This window comes from Manis pentadactyla, chromosome 19 (genome assembly GCF_030020395.1).
Source record: "Manis pentadactyla isolate mManPen7 chromosome 19, mManPen7.hap1, whole genome shotgun sequence".
In the NCBI taxonomy this organism is placed as follows: domain Eukaryota; kingdom Metazoa; phylum Chordata; class Mammalia; order Pholidota; family Manidae; genus Manis; species Manis pentadactyla.
In genome coordinates this window covers 9,769,016-9,788,749 of record NC_080037.1, presented here as the reverse complement: position 1 = coordinate 9,788,749, position 19,734 = coordinate 9,769,016, and the positions used below count along the sequence as shown (strand labels likewise).

At 56.0% G+C, this 19,734-nt stretch overlaps 1 protein-coding gene across 1 annotated transcript; it reads right to left on the bottom strand.

Moving 5' to 3' along the window:
* Positions 1-14,465: 14,465 nt before the first annotated feature.
* CRABP2 (cellular retinoic acid binding protein 2) lies at positions 14,466-19,482 on the bottom strand. Its single transcript, XM_036922571.2, has 4 exons — positions 19,254-19,482; positions 15,715-15,893; positions 15,385-15,501; positions 14,466-14,912 (listed from the first exon to the last, which is right to left on the bottom strand). The coding sequence occupies exons 1-4, from the start codon at positions 19,321-19,323 to the stop codon at positions 14,862-14,864; spliced, it is 417 nt and encodes a 138-aa protein (XP_036778466.1). The 5' UTR covers positions 19,324-19,482; the 3' UTR covers positions 14,466-14,861.
* Positions 19,483-19,734: the final 252 nt, after the last annotated feature.

Genomic DNA, 19,734 nt, shown 5'->3' with positions numbered 1-19,734 from the left:
GGTTCCAGTCTCAGTTACTGAGCACCCCAAACAGTTATCACTTACTGAATTCCTCTAAGACTCAGTTTCTTCGTCTATAAGATGGGAACAATGGTGGAAATCTCAGCGGACAGCCAAAAAGATAGATGTGGTCACGTTTTTCATAAATAACAAGTGCTCACCTCCTAAAATACTGGAACAAAGCAGCATTGCTGAGAGAGAATAGAGAGACACTGTCTGGAAAACTAGAAGAATGTCCCTTTGGGAAACATGATACATGCACACACATCCTTTTAACTTGTTTCCAGCAGGAAATGGAGAGGTCACGTGAGAAGGTGCTTTCTCCTATTCACCTCCATCCTTCCTACCGCTCTTCCACGTAACCTGAGGTTCAGGCACCCAGGTTTAGGTAGTCGAAGGCCCTCCCTCCGTTGTCACGGAAGGGCTCCCCATCCTGGCCTCGTAGTCAGGGATGTTTTTGAGCAGAGGGCGCCCCCTGGCGGCATAAAGACGGGGCCAAGACACGGAAGCAGAAAGAAAAGGCAGTTCTTTCCATTATCACAAGCCCACATTTATCGTGCCTTGTAATGTGCCAAATTATATTCTAACATTTTACTTATATTATCTGACCGAATTCTCAAAACACCCGTTTGAGGGGTCTACATTTCTGGGAGCAGAGAGCTCACTGAGGGTGAAAGTAGTCGGGAGGGATTTCTGGAGAAGGAAAGGTCTTTGAGCAGGGAAGTGGGGGACCATAGGACCCTAGAGTAAGGGGAAGCAGAGCCAGAAGGGGAGACTCAGCCTTAACGAGACCAAGGGAATCTTCAGGGAAGGAACTTCTGCTCATGTAAGTCCAATTTAGTGTTATGAAGTGTAAATTGAACACCTACTATGTGATCAGCCCTCTGTCCCAACCCTAGAGGAGCTCATAGTTCAGTGATGTCAGGGCAACAGCAATGAACACTGAGTCTTGTGGTGAAGACAAACATAATAAGATTATTACAATAGTTAGCGCCCAAGGCATCCACAGAGAGCTGGGGTGCACAGAGAACATAGGGGAGCTTCTGGGTAGGAAGTACAGCATAGTCAATGACCAGGAGGCCACCCCACCAATACCTCCGCCACCTGGCCTTTGGAATTCACTACATCTATGCAGAACAGAGACCAGGGGGAGGCCGGTGGGTGCAGAATGGAGGGACTGACTGAGAGTTAGTTCAGACCGGGAGCCCAAGCCTTCTCCACCCTCACATCACCTCACAATCCTGCTGTTGGGGTTGGGCTGAGGGCTCCCAAGAGTTGTATCCAGGAGAGCTGGATGTGGGGCCTCTCCCTCCTGTGGGGAGAAAGTACTGAATATTTGAGAGCCCTGGGATCCTTGAGGGGGGACCCCTGCTGGCATTGGTGTGGAGAGCTTCTCTCCTGGGCCCCTCAATTTTACCCAGAGGGGAGACATTGGGCACCATATCTCATGCAAAGAGCACTGGGTCTGACTTTTACACTTTCTTGCTGAATGGCCTTGGACAAATCATATAACTTCTCTAAGTGAGCCTCAGTTTAGCTGTTTGGTAAAAGAGGTTAATACCTATCTATCCCCGTAAGTTTATTCTGAGGATCAAACAAGACTACAAACCCTTTTTGAAGACCATCACCATGAAAGCTATTGAGCTGGAGCAAACTCTCCTCCCATGAACCACTCTCAGTGAGTTTTAGGGGTAATGGGGAACAGAGATGGTCTAGAATGCTGGAAAAGCGTGTGATGTTGATTTCTCAAAAGCAGGAGGTGGGCTTCAGCAACCACAGCCTGGCAGAGCCACAGCAATGTTCAGAAGAGTCTAAGCAGACAACATCTGAAGCAATGAGAAATGAGGGAAATGAGGCCCTTCCTGGGCACCAGCAGGCACTCAGTGGGCACGAGGCTGGCCAACTGGCTTCCTCTCCTCCTCCAGCAGTTGCCCTGGATTACTGGGATTTTTGTGAGGTCCCTGGCTGCACACCTTCTGTTCCTGGGCCCGGGACACATGGGCTATGTGATACTACAGTGGACACAAAGTTCAGTAGCCATCCCCAGAGATGTCCATGAGGAGGGCCCCGTGGGCTGCCCTGGTTCTGTCCGTGGTCCTGACTATTACGAGTTTGTACTAAGGACTTCGATGAAAACATAGAAGCCATATTTATCAAATCTACAGATTATGCAAGAACTAAGATTTTAGATTTTGACAAAATAGGGAAAAAAATTGAACCAGATGACATTTCATAGGGATAAATGTGAAATTCTGCTTTTGGTTTATATATATATATATAATCTCAACAGCATAAGAAGATAAGAGTAAAGAGTAGAATATACCCAGTGAAGAGAGCAGAGAGCCTGGGGGTTTTAGCACACCACAGCTTGCTATGAACCACCACTGTGAACTGGCTACCTGCAAAAGTACAAAGGGTATAAATGATCAATAGATGCAAGGTGTCCAGATCACAAGTGGCAACATTCCCATTGTCCTCCACACCTGAAGTGTTACCTGGACACTATATTCAAGTGTCCAGTTGGGATTGACCCCAGAAGAAGATGAGCGGATAGTAAGGAAGTTGGAATAATGTTTGATGACAACGTTCAGAACATAATTCTGTCTCAGGATTGCAGGTAAGCTCTGACACTAAAACTATAGCCCCTGAGTACCACATACCTCCTAAGGAAATGGCTGGACCCTCCCAGAAGCCTTACCCTTGCCCAGTCTGCCTGAGAGAAAGCGGGCAGAGTGTGAAGAGGTTGCATGCAGCCCCACAGGGGTGCAGTGGGGCCAGCCCTGGAGGGCAGGCTGTGGCTTCCCCTCCTCTGCCCAGAGGGGAAGGGTGGTGCCCACCAAAGCAGTGGGTGTGGACTTCCAAGGGAATGCCTCCTCGAGGTTGGGGGTCTGCCTGAAGGGCACACTGGTGTCCCACTCCTGGCAGCTGCCTCTCAGGGCAGGAGGCTCGCTCATCTGCTCTGCAGACACCACTGAGTAAGGGAAACACACCCTGGAGAGGGATGACTGGAAACAGAGGGTCCACGGGGAGGGACAGGTGAGGCTGTGTTTGCCAGGAGGACTCTGGGCAAGGAGCCCCATGGGGCAGCAAGCTCTGGGCATCTCCAGCCCCAAGGGAGGTCCGCATCTGGGGGAGGCTGATTACAGCACTGGATGAGCGGCACTCACCCCTCTTTCCTCCTCCTTCCCACAAAGGAGAAGGAAGCTCAGAGGAGGTCTGCCAGACAGCTTTAAGGAACAGGAGAGGGAGACACAGCAGAGTGTTCTTGTAGGCAGTGGTCAGAGAGCCTAAAGCTGTTTCACTGTTGTTACCTCCCCTGTCTCCCCCCTCTTTGCCTCAAAAATGCAGAGACTAGGGCAGGGGTCAGGAAGTCACTTTTGGTCCCCATTTCTAACCTAGCCCCCCATTTTTATCTCCCTGCCCTCCCTTTCTGTGCCTTTCCACTTCCCAGCTAGATGGGGCCTGCTGGACATGCAGGTAAAGAGTGGCAAGAGGTAAAGTCAGTAAGAAGTCACACGTCCTCTAACAATAGGAAAAGATATGGGGGGAGGGAAGTGAATGGGATGGGACCAGAGGGTAGGAGCGGAAACTTTGAGACGCTCTGTACAGAGATCTGGCGATGAGGAGGTGATCAGCAGCGCAGAGGGAGGGCCTGGGACCCCCCGTGGGAAGCCTGGCTTTGGCCTGAGAGCTTTGGGTACTGGCGGGACCCTGCCTTCCCCTCCTGCCTTCCCTGTCCACACGAGGGCGTCTTGGAGCTGGAGCTGGTGCTGGGAGGCAGCGTGTTCCTCTTCATTTTCTCCTTTCCCAGCTGGAGGGGTGCTGGGGCCGGTCTTGCTCTCTTCTCCTTTCCCTCATGTCCGCAGCAGGGCAGGTGGCCTCCCCATGCCCCATCCTGGGACAAGGGGTTGAGGGAAGGCAAGGGGGTAGGAAAAGCTTTGAACAAAGAGCCCGTCTCTCTGTGCAACCTTGGACTAGTCAGGTCACCTCTCTGGGTCTTGGTTTATTAGAATAAACCATATCAAGCATCTATTGAATGCCAGGTACACTATAGGCACAATATAAATGTTTCGAAGGAATAATAATGACTAGTATGCAGCTCCTTCCCCAGGGAGCCTATGGGCACGTTGGAGGACAGACCTGAGAGCCATCGAGGGTTACCTGGGTGGAGACGTGTGATGAGGTGGCCAATGGAGGCAGCAGGATGGTGGTGGCTGGGCCTCCACCTCCGGGAACCGAAGAGCTATGGAAAGGTCACCTAACCAAAGGGCAACCTGGTCAGAACTGCGTCTTAGAAAAATCGCTGTGGAGGTGGGGTTGGTAGGAGACAGACAGGAAGGCCAGACAGGGCAGGTACCACCAAGGTTTGAGGCAATAAGACCCAAACCTAGGAGTAGAGAGGAGAGAAGAGACGTGAGACTAGCTAGGATGCATCAGTTCCAGGAAGATGTGGGGATGAGGGAGGGGATGGGGGAGACCCCCATATATGTGGCTTTCTCTAGGGATGGAAGTGACTGTGGCATGAGAGGTGCCACAGAGGCCAGATGCGCAGGGTGGGGTTCAGTTCAGGATGGTGCACCAGTGGAGCGGATGAAGGGGGGATGAGCCCTGTCAGGGAGAAGGGGGAGAGGCACAGAACGACTTGGTCCCTTCTGTCTCTCATCCTCTGGGCCTGTGCTTTGAGGAGCACCTCGCAGAGGGGCCGCTGGCCCAGCTCCGGGCTCAGCTCAGGTCTCCACCCTGTGGAGAGGAGAAGGGGCTGCCACGGGGCCTGGCCAGCAGGGGCCGCGGTTGCCTCAAGAAAAGCTACATTCCCTGGGAAACTGGACTTTATAAAATCTATAAGATTTACATAGTGAGACGGGTAATATCATCATTGTTTTCATCCATGGTTTTCTACCTGAGGAGCCCTCAAGAGGTTAAGTAGCCTATACAAGATCACACAACTAAAACTCGAACTCCCAGTTCTGACTCAGACTGCACCTCCCTCTATCTGGGAAGGAAGGGGACAGTGCAGGGTCAGAGGATGACTCAGAGAGGGCCTGCTAGGGAAGCCTTTAATCTCTACCATTCCTCATGTTTCTCCCATCATCTCATTCAGGGCCACCTGAGGCCACACGGAGCCGGGAGATGACCAGTTCTGGACTTAAAACTCCTCTCCCCTGGTTAAATCCTACCCTACCACCACCCACCCACCCACCCAGTTTTGGGGAGAAGTGGACAGAGAAGAACTGAAGGCCAGCTGAGGCTGGCCTGGAGCTGAGATCAGGGGGCTAGGCTTGAACTGGGATAGCAGGGAAGAAGCCGAAGGTGAGGTCCGTATCTGGCAGCACTTGGATGCCCTGTCTAGGCAGAGCGCCCATCAGGTGTTTGCTGACTGACTGTTCAATCCCACGCTGGTCTGACCACACACCCCAGGGCTGAGTTTGGCTCTGAGCACCCCACAGAAGGAGGGCACAGACACACTGAAGTGTGCCCACTGAAGGACCAGGCACCTAGAAGCAGTGTGGCAACGCTGTTAAGAGCATAAGCTCTGCAGGCAGACCTGCATTTGAGACCTGGAGAGACACTTAACCTGCCTGAGTCTCAGCTTCCTCCTTATCTAGAAAATGGGGACAATAATGCCAACCTGAACACAGAGAGCTCACCTGTCTGTCTGTCCTGTCCAAATTCCCAGTGCCTCGTGCTCAGCACGTGCTCAGTGGCTGTGAAATGAGTAAACGGGTAGGGCAGGGATGTCTGGGTGGCGACCACCCGTGTCACTGTGAGCCCTCTTGCCCAGGCTTCCTGGAGCTCAGGCACATGCTGCTCTCTCTGGGGCCATCTGGGAGGGAATTGTGGTCTGAGGGGAGGTACATCTTCAACTCCACGGAATGATGCCACATTGCTTTTTAGAGTGGCACACCAGTTTACTGTCCGCAAACGGGATACATGGAGTTCCCAGGGCTCCGTACTGTCTTGGCACTGCCAGGTTTTAAAATTTTCCACAGTCATGAGTTGTGTTCATTCCACACAACTGTGGAAACGAATCAACATGGTTGAACCTCTCAAGCATCATATTGGGAAAGAAAAGCAACGTAGTAAAATACGCAGAGCTGATACCATTTCCATCAAAGACCAGAATCCTACAGGGCCCTTTGTTATTTGGAGATTTGTACCTATGTAGTAAAAATATTTTTGAAAATCAAAATAATCAAAATAAAGGACAGTGGTTCTCTCTGGGGAGGAGGAAGGAGACCCAAGGGGGGTGAAGAGGTACTGCGTGTGATACAATTATAGATAGAGCACATGAAATATTTGAAAATAAATACATGGGGTAGGGTCATCTGAAGTGTCTGAAGGACTCTGGGGTGAAAGGGCCCAGACTTTTCTTGTGTAGATTCAGGAAGCGGAACCAGGCCTGCTGAGTGGGAGCTATAGGGCCCAGATGCCAGCCCAGACAAAGGAAGTGCTCACGAGACATGTTTCTGCACTGGGGCAGATTGCCAACAGAGGGAGGGAGTGCCCTGTTAGGGAGCCCAGTCCAGCTAACAGCGCGAGGGTGATTCACCCTGGGGCCTGTCTTAGAAGACCTTGGTGGCTTCCTCAGTCCCGGGACTCCAATAATCCAGGAATGTACAGTAGTGCATCGGGGTGCCGGGGAGCCTCTTCTGTGCTCTCTGGAGAGCTGCAATTCCTGCCCTGGACTATTGCCAGGAGGGTCTTTGAGCCAAAGCAAGGGGCCTGGTAGTTCATTCCAGGAAGAATTTACCTGCACTGTGGGAGAAAGGAAAGGAAGACGCAGTGGTCTCCTGACCTCCAGGAGCCCCGGGGCCCGGGCTGCAGCCAAGGAGGCAGATCAACCTGCGGGAGGGACTCCTGTCCAGGGCTCTCCAGGTCCTGTGCCTGCCCGTGCCACCAAACGGGAGGCTCCCCCAGGGCCCCACGGCTGTGCGCAAGGTCTCAGAAAGGCACTAGGTGGAGCCAGGACACCAGGACACCCCCCACCTCATCTATGGGATTTGGGGGTCAAGCTGTCTTCCTGCTGGGACTCCAGGCTAGAGGGGGACCTACCAGGAGGAAATGTGAGAAGCAGGCATTAGAGGCGAGTCAAGTCTGAGGAGAGTGGATGAAAGGCAGGAGAGAATCTGGAGGGGGTATTGTCTGAGCAGGGCAGCTGGGGGGAAGGGGAGGTATATTTATCTTCTAAGCTGGTTGCATTAAAAATAACCTGGGGCCTTGAGAAACCCAAGCTCCCCAGCCTTCTCTGTCGGGGTGGAGGCCATCAGTGGGGACTGGTAGGGCAGTGATGAGGAAGCAGGAGATGGGACCAGAAGGTCTCCTCCTGCCCCACCCCCAGCCCGGGGCTACTGTGGCCTGGGGCTCGGCTGGTGCCCACAGGCCGGCTGGAGGGGGCAGGGAGGAAAGGAGGTCTGAGTGGGGAACAGGGCGGGAACAATGCTGGCTTGCAGCCAGGAGCTAGAGTGGGGGACTAAGGAGAGAGGAGGGACGGCGAGAGTGGGGTGGAGAGCAGAGAAAGAAAGGAGAGGGGGGTGAGAGTGTCCCCACCTAGGGGCACCCCACTGACCCCTCTCCAGGCCCTGAGGCCGCTTGAGGAACGGGCTCTGTCCGGAGAGGGGCCGAAGCTCCGTCAGGAGGCACTGAGGGGAGCTTTGAGGAGGATGGGGGCAGTGGGAAGGGGCGAGCCAGAGAGGGCTGTGGAACTGAGGAATCTCTGCTCCATTTCGTCCTGGGACTCAGCTGGGTTGGGGCCCAGGTTCCTGCCCTGAGACAGGCTGCTGGCAGGCTGACCTCATCCCTCTGCCCCTGTGTTTCCACGGTTCCTTGGCTGATTTCTGTGTCAGGGGCTGTGATAGCAGGACAATGACAGGGAAGTTTCACTGAGAGATTTAGCCTCCATACACAGCTATGAGGAAAGGGGCTGGAGAGGAGGCCAGGCAGCCTGAGGATGGCAGGGACTGGCCTTCCTTCACACCCTGTTGCCCAGAGCGTGCTGTGGAGACCCCATCCTGGCTCTGGAACTGAGCGAGAGGTGAGGGAACTACATGGCACCGAGTAGGCCTCAGGGAACATGAGGACAGAGGAAAGCTCTGTGTTGTCTGTGTTCACCAGTGTCTGCCATGTAGCTGATGCTCCCTAAACGTGTGTGGAGGAAATGAATCCTGCCCATCTGCCCAAGGCAAGACCTGGGCCGGGGTCCTGGCTTGGTAGACACTCCTGAAAGCAGTGATGATACCTGTGTCCATGACCCAAGTAGGGGAGGCCCTGGCCCTGGCATGTACTCAGGTGTGTCCCTGGGTGGACTAAGGGAGAGTAGGAGCTCGGTCAGGCCTCTGAGGAGCTGCTGTGTTCCTCCACCAAGCTATGCCCGGGGGAGGTGGCTCTCCCTCCCCAGGCAGCTCTGGGCAGAGCCCAAGATTCCCCTGCCCTTAGGCCCTTGCTGAAACCTTGTCCTGTAACCCCCCACCTGAGCCTGAACGGCCCCCTGCACCTGTCCTGGCCTCATGATCTTTGGCCCAGACGGAGAAGAGAGAGGCCACTCGAAGGACATGGGTTTGCCCCGCTGCACCAGACTATGGGGAAGAACTCTCTCCATGCTGAAAGACCACTCCCCTTGGTGGGCAGGAAGAGGTTGTGAGGGTCCAGCTGATACTGGTTGGGACCAAGCTGGTTTGTACTGAACCCAAGCAGCCCCCTCTTACTTGACCAAAGATTTCCCTGCTGCCTGAGTGACCCCCACAAGGGGGCCACACCCCTTTCTGGTCCCCAGTTTTCTCTTGAACAAAGAAGACGCATGGTTACTGAGGACTCTTCTTTCTGAGACTGTTCTCTGGTTCTAGAATTCCCAGCTTCTAAGATTCCACGTTGGGGCGGCTGGAAGGGAGGGCTTCTTGCCCGGGACTGTGCGGCTGTCACGCTGCTCCAGCTTGAGTCACCAGCTTGAATCCCAGCCTGGCCTGACACACCTGCTCACCTCAAGGGGTAGGGGTTGGAGCGGAGCCCAGTCTCTTCCAAATGTCCCAGGGTCTCCCCTGACAGCTACCAGAATTGCCCACCTCTCTGCTTTGCCATCTCCCATACCCCCAGCTAGCGGATCCCTGGGGGGTGTTAGGAGTGGCCAGCAACCCTGCGGAGGGCTGGGGCAGGAAACAAGGAGTGGCCTGGGGTTTCTGGGGTGCTGGGCAGGGGCAGAGGTCAGGCAGACATTTGATGAGGAGTCGGAAGAATGGAGGAGATGACCTTTTAAAGTCCCTTCTGTGTGGTGGTGTTGGGGAGGGGGGTGCAGCTCTAAGGCATGAGAAAGGGACCAGAACATCTCAGGAAATGAACGATGGCTTGAGAGGAGACCACGGGTCGGGGTTAAGTAGGGTCAAGCCTGTCTCACCCTGCCCCCTTCTGTGCCAGTGCCTGGCTGACCCTGCGGTGGGAGAGCCATTGTCAGAGCCCTGTGGGGAGCCCTGGGGGGCAGGGGGCAGAGGTGGTTCAGGCCAACAGCTGTCTGATGGGAAATGGGAATGGGGGTGGGCAGTGAGGGACCCGGCTTCTGGGACATCCTAGGGAAGAGGCAAGGGAGGACCCCTGCCCCCTCCAAAGCCATTCGGAGACCTTCTCTTCGGGTGGGACCTGGGCTGGGAAGGCAGGCAGTGGACGGTGGCAAGGATGGCCAGGAAGGGGCTGGGCAACCCAGTGGGCCTGCAGTGGGGAGATCTTGGCAGCTCCTGCTGGGGGCGGGGGTGCTGTCAGCCTGCCAGGTTTCTGCCGCTGCCTGGGAAGAGCCCAGCCCAGAGATCCTTATCCAGGGCAGGAACAGAACTGGTTTCTCGACTGGCAGCGCCAAGGGGGACAGGGGCAGGAAGAAGCCAGGGGGTCAGGAGGGCAGTGGCAGGACTGGAGGAGAGGCGGCAAGGCCTGATGGGGTTGGGGCCCCTGACGGCAACAGCAGCCCCGATCAGCCGCCTCTGCTGGGGCCTCGCAGGCAGTTCGTTTGCATTTTACTGGCACACGGATGCTTCGCTTTCTGTATAGCCTGAAGCACACCCCAGGTCCCCCGCTGTCCCTCTGCCCGGTCCCCATCTTCCTCAGGTAGGAGCAGCCCAGCCAGGAGAAATACCTGGTTGGACTCACTTCTCCCCTGCCCACCTCAGCCCTTCCCCATCCCCCACCAACACGCGAAGGCCCCTGAGGGCACTGCGGGGAGGTGCAGGGGGGCCAACAAGACAGGGGGCCCCTGGGGGACTCTCAGAGCCTGCTGCCTTTCATCCCCCGCCACAAAGGGCCTGGCAGCCCCAGTCCCATCCATCTTGTCCCAGTGGCGGTCCTTGGGCAGCCCTTTGTTGGGGCCTGGGGTCAGAGGGCCTGACCAGCACACCCCCTCTCCTCTGACCCCCACCCCCGGAGCCCTTTCTCCCCTGTCCTCCCCTCCTGAGTGTCTGAGCCCTCTCCAGTCAGGCTCTCCTCCGGGTCCCCACCCCTCTGCTTTCCCCTGGGTCCCTCCCCCAGGCCCTCCCTCTCTCGGGGTTTCCTGTCTCAGGCCCCACTGCGGCCAGTCCCTCCCCTGTGGATTCCTGTGACTGGGCTCTTCCTGCCACACACAGGCACGGAGTGGCCCTGGGTTCAGGGGGCCTCAGAGGCACCCTGGGCTCCGAGCATTCTCCTCTCTGGGCTTAGCTGTGCCCTGAATCTTTTGGTTTTGATGTTGCTAGATCTTTCTCTCAGCCCCGTGCTCTTGTCCTTTATGTGCGCCTTAGTTTCCCCAAGATGCTGGCACAGACTCTCCCGGTGCCTGTCAGTGCCCCTGCCATGTATGTCAACCCCCGGGCCCCTGGGGAGAGCTCCACATGCCCTCTCTCTGTCCCTGTACCCCTGCCTCTCTGGCCCTCCTTGCTCTGCCCCTCACAGGACTGGAGGCTGGATGGCCCAGGCCCCCTCTGCTGCCGGAAGTGGTTCACCCTCACCTGTGGTTGGGCTCTGAGAAGTTTGGGATCTGCCCTCACAGATCTCAGGATTTTCAGCATGCAGGCAGCAAATGGGGGCTCCTGTGCATTTTCTCCCAAACTCACTGCTGGGTAATGAGGGCCCAGGTAACGGCAGAGGAACCCAGGCTGGCCTTTGGGGAGAGGAAGCTGAGTAGACTTTCTCACGGGCTGAGCCAGGCTGGGCCAAATGGGTGAGGCGGCCCCTCCCTGATCCAAGCTCCTGGGTCCAGGACTGGGACTTCCCTCTCATCTCTGGCTGGCAGGCAGGGAGGCATGTACTGAAGCAGCAGAGCCAGGGGGAGGGGCCCCACCTACAGAGAGCCCCAGTCCCAGGGGACTCACAGCCACTGCCTTCAGGGAGCCTCCAATCTGATGGGATCTCCCGGGAAAAAGAAATGTGCTTCTCTCTGCCCTTCTCAGCAACTTCATTCCAGAAAGAGACAAACTAGGCAGAGAAACAAGAGCAGATATTCTGACCAGACAGCCACAACGTCCTGGGCAGTGGGCAGGGAGGAGTGGCGAGTGAAGTCAAGGGGGGAAGGGAGGCTGGGGAGCCAGCAGCCTGGATGGGGATCAGACAAAGCTGAGGTCCAGGCAGGGGTGGGAGGGGTGGAGGTGATGCCGAAAGGAGATGCAGCCAGGGCTCAAGCTGAGGAGTTGGGGTGTTTCTGGATAAAAACAAGAAAGTTGGCATCCAGACCGATTCATGTTTCCAGTTCTGAAGGCAGCACTACCAGCCCCCAGAGATGGAAGCCAGAGAGCCACTCTCTCCCCCTGCCTCCATCCAGTCCACCGGGAGTCTGGACCCTCTGCCTCTGTGTTGCCCACCTGATTTCTCTCCACCCTCTGCGGGACATCTCACCAGTCTCCTGCTGTCTCTGCCTTCACTCCCCTTTTCTCCGATCCATCTCCTCCTGGCAGCCAGAGAGAACTCCTAAAAACACAAATGGATACCACCCCCTTTAAAAAACCCTCCAGTGCCTTCTCATTGCTCATCGAATAAAATAAATACTTGTCATGGCCCCCAAGTCCTCAGGGGCTGCATGATCTGGCTGCAGCCCCTGCACCCATCACTGGACCCTGGCTAGTCCCAAACTGTCCTCGGGGCCTTTTCCCTGTGGTTCTCTCTACCTAGAGTGTCTTCCCTTCTGCTTCACCCCACTCAGCCCTTCAGGTCACGCCAAGTGCTTTGTCGTCAAACACCTGTTCTCCTGACACCTCTGCCCACCAGTGATCTGAATGAGGTGAAATGCTTTCTCCCTCTGCTCCCCGGTTCTGTCACAGCACCTACGCAGAACTCAGATGTGCATTTATCTGTACATTTATATTTTGATCGTCTGACTCTCCTCCCTTAAGGTCTGTTTCCTCCCACAGGCCCCAGCAGGGCAGAGATCTTGTCTGTGTTGTTCAATTCTGTGTTCCCAGCATCTAGCTGAGCCCTCAGCTCCTAGGAGGTTGTCAGGAAGCAATATTTGGGTGAATGAATGGAAGGGCCCATCACCCTCACCCCCTACCCCTCTCTCTGAGAGGGCTCTGAATGCTCTCTCCCCGTGCCCTGGCCCTGACCCTCTGCCCTCTGCTGCAGCACGTGGCCTTTCCTGGGGTAGGAGCGGCAGGCCTTGGCTTTGCAGGGAGGGTAGGCTTATCCAAGGCATAGAGGCTCTGAAGCGTGACTGCTGATTGTCAGCACCATGTAGAGAGGCTGCTTCAGGCTATGCAAGGAGCTAAGCTTTGGAGAAGCTCTGGGTGCCAATGTGCAAGCAGGCAGGCGGGGCTGGAGCGCAGGCCTGCCCGGAGGAGTCCACGCAGGAAGGGGGTAGGGGCCACACCTTGCAGGGCCTCCAGTGCCAGTTTGGACCTTATTCTGGACAAAAAAAAAGGGCTGCAGCTAAGGTTTCTGTTTTGTTTTATTGTTTTTTAAACGGGGCGTGGCATAATATAATCTATGTTTTGAAGGATCCCCATGGCAGCATTATGGAGGATGGATCAGAGAGACAGACTGTCATTTTTTGAGGGTTTACTATAGCTAAATGCTGTGTACTTAGTGAGATTTATTTTATTTAACTATTATAGCATCCTTTGTGAGATAGATGTTATATGTAATTGCTATTTTATATATTAGAAATCTGAGACTCATAGGAACCCTCTTCACGAGAAAAGTGTTTCTTCCCATCCCATGGGATCTGGTGGGCCTGTCAGTCATGGAGCCCCACCTATTCCGTGCCAGGGTGTGGTGATAGGTCAGGCCTGGCCTGTGCCCAGGCCCCATGCCCTGCCAACAGCAACTAGATCAAGGGATGGTCATGTGATCCAAGTAGACCCCAAGCAACTCCTTCTGGGATACTGAGGAAAGGGCCCTGGGAGAGGGTCCTTCTTTTTGGATATGAAGCTGTGACCACATGAGCTTCAGGCATCATTAGCCAGTTTCCCATGACTTAGAGAAAACTTCCATGTGACTCAACTGAATGTGGCCAATGCACAAAAGAAACAGAGAGGAGGTGGATAGATGCACAGGGAGAGGTTTGATGACCTCATTTGAGGCCCTGGATTTAGCCACACCCGAAGCTAGACCCAGCTGCAACTTCCCAGTACATAAGCCACTAAGTTACATTATTTTGCGTAAAAAATAAAAAATAAAAAATCACTAAGACTCGGAGAAACTAAGTCACTTGTCTGAGGTCATCCAGCTAGCAAGTGGCAGAACCAGGACTGGAACACCTCCGATTCCAGCACAGGTGCTCATTCACTCTGTCACACAACTAGGACGGGAAGAGCAGGACAGACAAGCTAGGGAGAAGCCGCTGTGCACTGAACCAGGTGAGCCACGAGAAGGTCTGGTCTAGGGAGCGGCCTGGGGAAGGGCAGGCATTTGAGACCTGGTGATGGAATTGGGATAGATCTGAGTGCGGAGGCTCAGGGAGGTGCGTGGGTGCAGGAGTCAAGAGGCCTGCCCGGCAGACGTGGAAGCCGGCGTGGAAGCGGTGTGTGGGAGACCTCCAGGCGGCGGGTGGGCTTGTCTCAGACACAGAGGGCTCACAGGCAGGCGACCTCGGGTCCAGAGACCTGGGCAGGAGCCAGGCCAGTCTGTGGGCATCAGCAAGCTCATCTGGAGCCATGGGAAGCCAAGCTCAGGCTGCAGGGGAGCGAAACAACTAGAAGAGGATGAGGAAGCTGTGTCACCATCACGGACAACATGGGAGAAGGTGGGAGGCAGCTCCCCAGGGCCCAGGGCCCCCGTGACCTTGGAAGCCAGAGTGGGGACTGAAGAGGCTGGGCGAGGGGAAGCGGAGGTGATGCTCGATGCTCATGGATTCAGCGGGATGGAGGGGTGGTGGTGAGCAGGGTGAGGGGAGGGACCTTTCCCTCCGTCCGTCCGTGTAACACATCCTTGCTGCTGAATCACCAGCTCTCTCACACTGCATTTCAGAGGCAAAGTTGAAGCTGGCGACTTCTCTGCCCCTTCCCAAGGAGCCAGAGACAGGTTGTATCTTTTAAAACATTTTAATAAAATTAACCAATAAATATTCTACACTGTATAGGGTGGAAGAGTGGAAACCAGAGGGCCCGTCTTTCCCACTGGGGCCCTCAGGTCCCCTTAGAAAGAAAGGCTGTGCTCTGGGGGGGTTTAGGGCTGGGACTGCTGACTCGGGGCAGGGGAAGTGACTCCAGAATGGGTGATCTGGGCTTTTGCAACCCATCCCTCTTTGTTGGTGTAGGGGAAGGGAAGTGGGGCCAGAAAAGCAGAGCCCCTGCAGGAGGCATTCAGAGCCCCCAGAAATGAGCAGGGTTGGGGGAGAGCTAGCCTAGGAGGAAGGAATGAGGGTGGGGGGAGGCAGGGAGCAAGGGCTGGCGATGGGCTCTGGCAGCTCTTGGACCCACAGCCACTCACTCACGGACATAGACCCTGGTGCACACGATGTCATCTGCAGTCATAGTCTGGAAGAGAAGCCGCTGTTAGTCTGGGAGGCCCCAGGGTCCTGCAGCTTGGGAGGAGGTGTGTTGAATGGAGGTACTCCACTCAGCCACCTTCAGGTGCAAACCTGCTTCCTGATTCAGGACTGACATGCAGGAGCTGGTTCCAAAATGCCCAGGCATCGTGGGAGGGAGGATGGCAATAGAGTCCCAGGGGTCTGTCCTACATCCTCCTCCCCAAGCTAGGAAAGTCCCCCCTGGAGAATTGCTGGGGCCTTTCAGTACATGTCCTTTGCCCTCCCAGAAGGAACACCATTTCACATTCCTACAAGGGCAGTGAATTGGACAGGGACAGGTTAGTCCTACCCCAGTGCCCCATCAAGAGATGGAGAGACCAGCCGTGGTTGATCTCGAACCTGCTGCACCCTGAAGTGTCCCAGAAAATCCCCAAAGGTAGCCCTGGGCTTGCCTATAGCTGGGAAGACACAAGCCTTACCAGAATCAGCTCCCCATCATTGGTCAGCTCTCTGGTCCAGGAGGTCTTGGGACCCTCTCCCTTCAAAAGCCTCTGCTCACAGACCATTTTGTTCTCACTCTCCCATTTCACCAGGCTCTGCAAGAGGGAGGTGACCAAGTGAGCTGGGCCATCAGCGGGGACAAAGCAGAGAGAGGGATAAGGGATATACCCCTTTCTATGGGCCACCGCTTCCTAGGACTTTCTCCACTGGAACTGAGACAAAGAATCTAGGAAAAGTCTAGTAAGTTACACATTGAGAGTCAGGGCAATACGGGCCATGACCCTGAGGGAACCTTTCCTGGTCCTCACCTTACAGGGTCTCCCGTCCACAGTCTGCTCCTCAAATTCTTCTCCAATCTTGAAGTTAATCTCTGTGGTACGCACAGTGGTAGAGGTTTTGATATAGAAAGTGTCTCCGTCCTGTTTGATCTCCACTGCGGGCTTGGATGCCGCGGCCACGGCAATCTTCCTCAGCATCACATTCACCCCTGCAGGGAGAAGAGGGAGGCTGGCCTTTAGGGGTGCTCCAGCACCAATCACACCCTCCCCGGGACAGCTGGAGCAGGCTGAAGTGTGAGCGACTGGGGGAGGGGGCAGTCTGTCTGGGTGTCCTAGAAAGTTCCTTAAGGAAAGGGCAGGTGCTGTGGGCTGACTGCCTGGGGGGCTTAGGGAGGAGGGGCAGAAAGGCAGTGCCCTGCCCTTAGGAGTCCTGCTGTTGGCTGCGGCCCCACCTTGATGAGTCGGTAGGCGCAGACTGGGCTCCCCAAGTCCCAGAGCTCTCAGGGACAGCTTTTCCCCTTTCCCCCGACCCAGCAGGCCTCCTGCTATGGGCTCACCTTGGCCCTGTTCACCTCGCGTTTGGCCCTTTGTGCACCCTGCTTGAGATCCTCTGCTGCGGTGGGCTCACCGGAGTCACCGTGTCTTCACCCCTGCCTGTATTGTAGGGCAGAACCTCCCCAAGCTAGGCCTTACCACGCATGTCCGGGAAGCAGGGGCCACCTCCCTCTCTGCCCTATCCACGTCTCCTGTCTGGTGCTAGGTAGGCCTTCATTTGCCCAATCTCTGTCCCTCCCTAAAATGAGAAGGAGCAGAGATCCTCAGCAGGTGAAGAGGTGGGCAGCTGTTTCCCTCTCCAGAATGACTGGCAGCCTTGGGAAGCCATAGGCTCTGGACTAAGATGTATTCAGCTCTGATTTCCACCTGGCTCAGCCTCCCCTGCAGGCTGGGTGACCCTGGGCAATGGGCTTAACTTCTCTGAGTCTTAGAGTCCTCAGTGTAAAATGGAAACAATGGTTCTTCAAAAAGCCTAGCAAATGGGGTGATGTGTTTAGGACCTATTACATGTAGTGCCAGGTATACCTTTAACTTTTCAGGAAACAGTAGCCATTCTTATTGTTACTACTATTTTTCCTGATAAGAGGAAGACAAAGAAAAAGCCATGAGTGGGGGTGACAAAGTTCCCTACATCAGAGTCCTGTTCACCTACCCTCTTGGGAGGCCCCCATGACCCTCTCCCCTCAAGTGACAGAAAGGGACACTGCCTCCCTGCCTTCCCTGATATGTTCCCTACTCCAGGGTCACCTACCCCATCTCAGGATGGTCAGGCCTTCTCATTCAGCCTCTGTGGATTCAGAGTCCCTATGCCTGTCTCCCATATCCCTTCCCAGATTGGACCCCTTCTCTCTGCTCCCCAGTTATTCAGAGGGATGCGGAGCCAGGAGAGAGCACCCCTCTGCCAGGAGGACAAGCAGGCAGGGTGGCACTGCTGGCCCGGGCCCAGGTCTAAGTTCCACAGCACTTCACCTGGCCTGGCCTCGTGCCCTGAACTGGAGCAGAACCCTTCGGGGAAGCAGATGGGTGGAGATGAAGGGACCAAGCTGGGCTGGGCCAGGCACGTGTGATTCCCTTACCCCTGATCTGGCCCAGACTCCCTGGCCCTCCTCCAGACCTGGGTTCCTAAAGAACCAAATCTTCTTTTCCCTTGGCACCAAAGCAGACCCACTCTGTTCCAGACAGAAGGGAGCACGAGGGAGGGGCCCTGCCCCTCAGGAGTCCCAGGAGCCCACCTCTCGCCTGCTGATCTCTTGGGTCAGGGGGAAATGACTGAGGTTCCCAGGCTCAATAACTTGGTAGAAGAGACACATCTCACCCCATCTTCTTGGACAAAGACACTACTTCACTCTGCTGCTACCTGGGAAGCCCATCCTGATATCTAGCATCCAACTTTCCTGTTACAGAAGCAGAACCTACAATATGCCATGACCATCATGGTGGATAGGACAAGTATCCCCCCCAAAACCTGAGCATTCTTGACAAAAGAGGGACCCTTGCCTAGGGCAAAGAGGGGTGAGAAGGTACAGCGCTTCCTGGGGAGGCAAAGCTGGGGTCAGAGGAGGCACCCGGCTGGCCAGCCTGTGGGGCCTGTGAGCCTGTGGGGCTGGGGCTCGGCTCAGCAGCCCTTGGCTGACTGAGGACTGTGTTTGTCTAACGGGTCTGTTTTCAGTTTGCCCCCCAGCGGCGCCTGAGGAAGGCACGTGGCTCTGAGAGACCCTGCAGGGAGGACAAACAGACTGAAGATGGACAGACAACAGGACTGGGCTTTGGATCTTACTCTCCAGCTGATGCCTGGGCCTGTGCCAGGGCTGTGCCAGGGCACCGCCTCGTCCACTGGGGAGAGGGGCCAGAATCCAGAGATGATAGGGGAGGGAATGGCATCTTGGCTTTCTGAAGGGAAAATTTCTACCCTTTTGATCCAGTTTCAGTGAGGACAGACATGACTAGAAGAAGTCGGGCGGTTAGACTACAAGAACTAACAGCAAGGTAATCCCTGAGCTCCCCCTAGCACTGCGGCCCTTCCTAGGTCCAGACTCACCCCTACAGCTCCCTGCCCCATAGTAGGTGCCACCCAAGCCCAACTGGGGTCTCTCTGTTCAATCCAGAAATTGATGGCATGTCACCCTTAGGCTCCAGAGCTCCCAGGCGGCTTCCCGGTTACTGGGGTCCTTAGCTAACCGCCATCTCTTCCCAGAGGCCCCCTCCCAGCCAGTCCTGCCTTTCTCCCACTTCCCAGACACTAGAGGGCCTGCAGGAGTTGGGAAAGGCAGGCCGGGTAGGTTCAACTTCCCCCACCTTCAGCCAACACACCCAGCTGGCCTGCAGCGGATCTCCAGGGAGGGTGGAAGCAGAGAACTTGGATTTTTGGAAATGAAGGGCTGGGGTTACACACGAAGCCATTTGTTGAAATCTAAGAAAGTGATAATTATCCAGAGCGATTTTAGGACTCTAGGGCTGCCGGCTGTAGGAAAATATTTGTCTCACAAATAGGGGGAGGGGGGTTGCAGGGAGCAGAGTGGTAGGTGCTGAAGCGGGCAGGAAGGGGTGTCGGTCGGTGCTCGGGGTGGCGGATCACCTGCTGGGTGGAGGCCGGGCTGGAGAGGTAATGAACCTGTCCCCAGCGCTGGGTTTGCTGGCCGGGGCGCGGGGAAGGAGGCAGGAATGTCTCCGAGGGGCTCGCTCGGGTAGGGACCCAGGCAGCAGGGTTTGCAGCTTCTGAACTGCAGAGAGCCCCCGGCCCCACCCCGAGGGGTACAGACCTCGGTGCTTCTGGTTCCTAGTTGATTCGCGGGCTGAGTCACTGCAGGAGCAGACATGGGTGGGCGCCCCGCCGGAGAAAGCAGGATTTAGCCCTGCGGGCCAGCGCCCCAAAACCCAGGCGTCCGGCCCCTTTTTGGGGGATGCAGGCGCCCAGCCGTCCAAGCCCTGATTCCAGCTCCCCTTTCTTTCTCCTACCCACCTCCGAGGACTCCGGAGCCCCCTCTCCTCTCCAGGGCGCTCGAAAATCTCCTTACCCAGCACTTTGAGCAAATCCTCAAAGTTTTCCGATTGAATGATCTTCCAGTTGCCAGAGAAGTTGGGCATGGTGGCGGCGCGGGTGGCGGTCCCCTCAGATCCGTCGGCTGAAGCACTGGACGCTGAGTCCTTTTAGTCCAAAGAGATGTTGCCTCCGCCTTCTCCGGATCGCGAGGCTCTAGAACCAAGGCGCGTCCCAGGACTAGCCCAACGCTGGCCTGGGCTCCGGCGCGGGCAGCCTTTATACCCTGCTTGAGCCCGCCCCTGCCCCAGAATGAGGTGGCCCCGCCCCCGCCCCGCCCCCACCCACCTGGGGGACCCTGAGCCCCGGCCTTGCATTACCACCCACCCCTACCCTGGGCTCCCGGCCTCGGGGTCTAGCCGCTTGGGCGGGTCCGGGGCTCGCTGGGGGCCGAGATAGCTTCCTCGAGCGCGGGCGAGCGGATGGGGAGGCGGACGGAGGGCACGCACTCGGATCGG

Coding starts and splice junctions, on each gene's coding strand:
- CRABP2 (XM_036922571.2), bottom strand. CDS start 19,323: ATGCCCAACTTCTCTGGCAACTGGAAGATCATTCAATCGGAAAACTTT. Junction 15,894..19,253: donor GGATTTGCTCAAAGTGCTGG/GTAAGGAGATTT, acceptor TTCTCCCTGCAG/GGGTGAATGTGATGCTGAGG. Junction 14,913..15,384: donor ATGATGGGGAGCTGATTCTG/GTAAGGCTTGTG, acceptor CTTCTCTTCCAG/ACTATGACTGCAGATGACAT.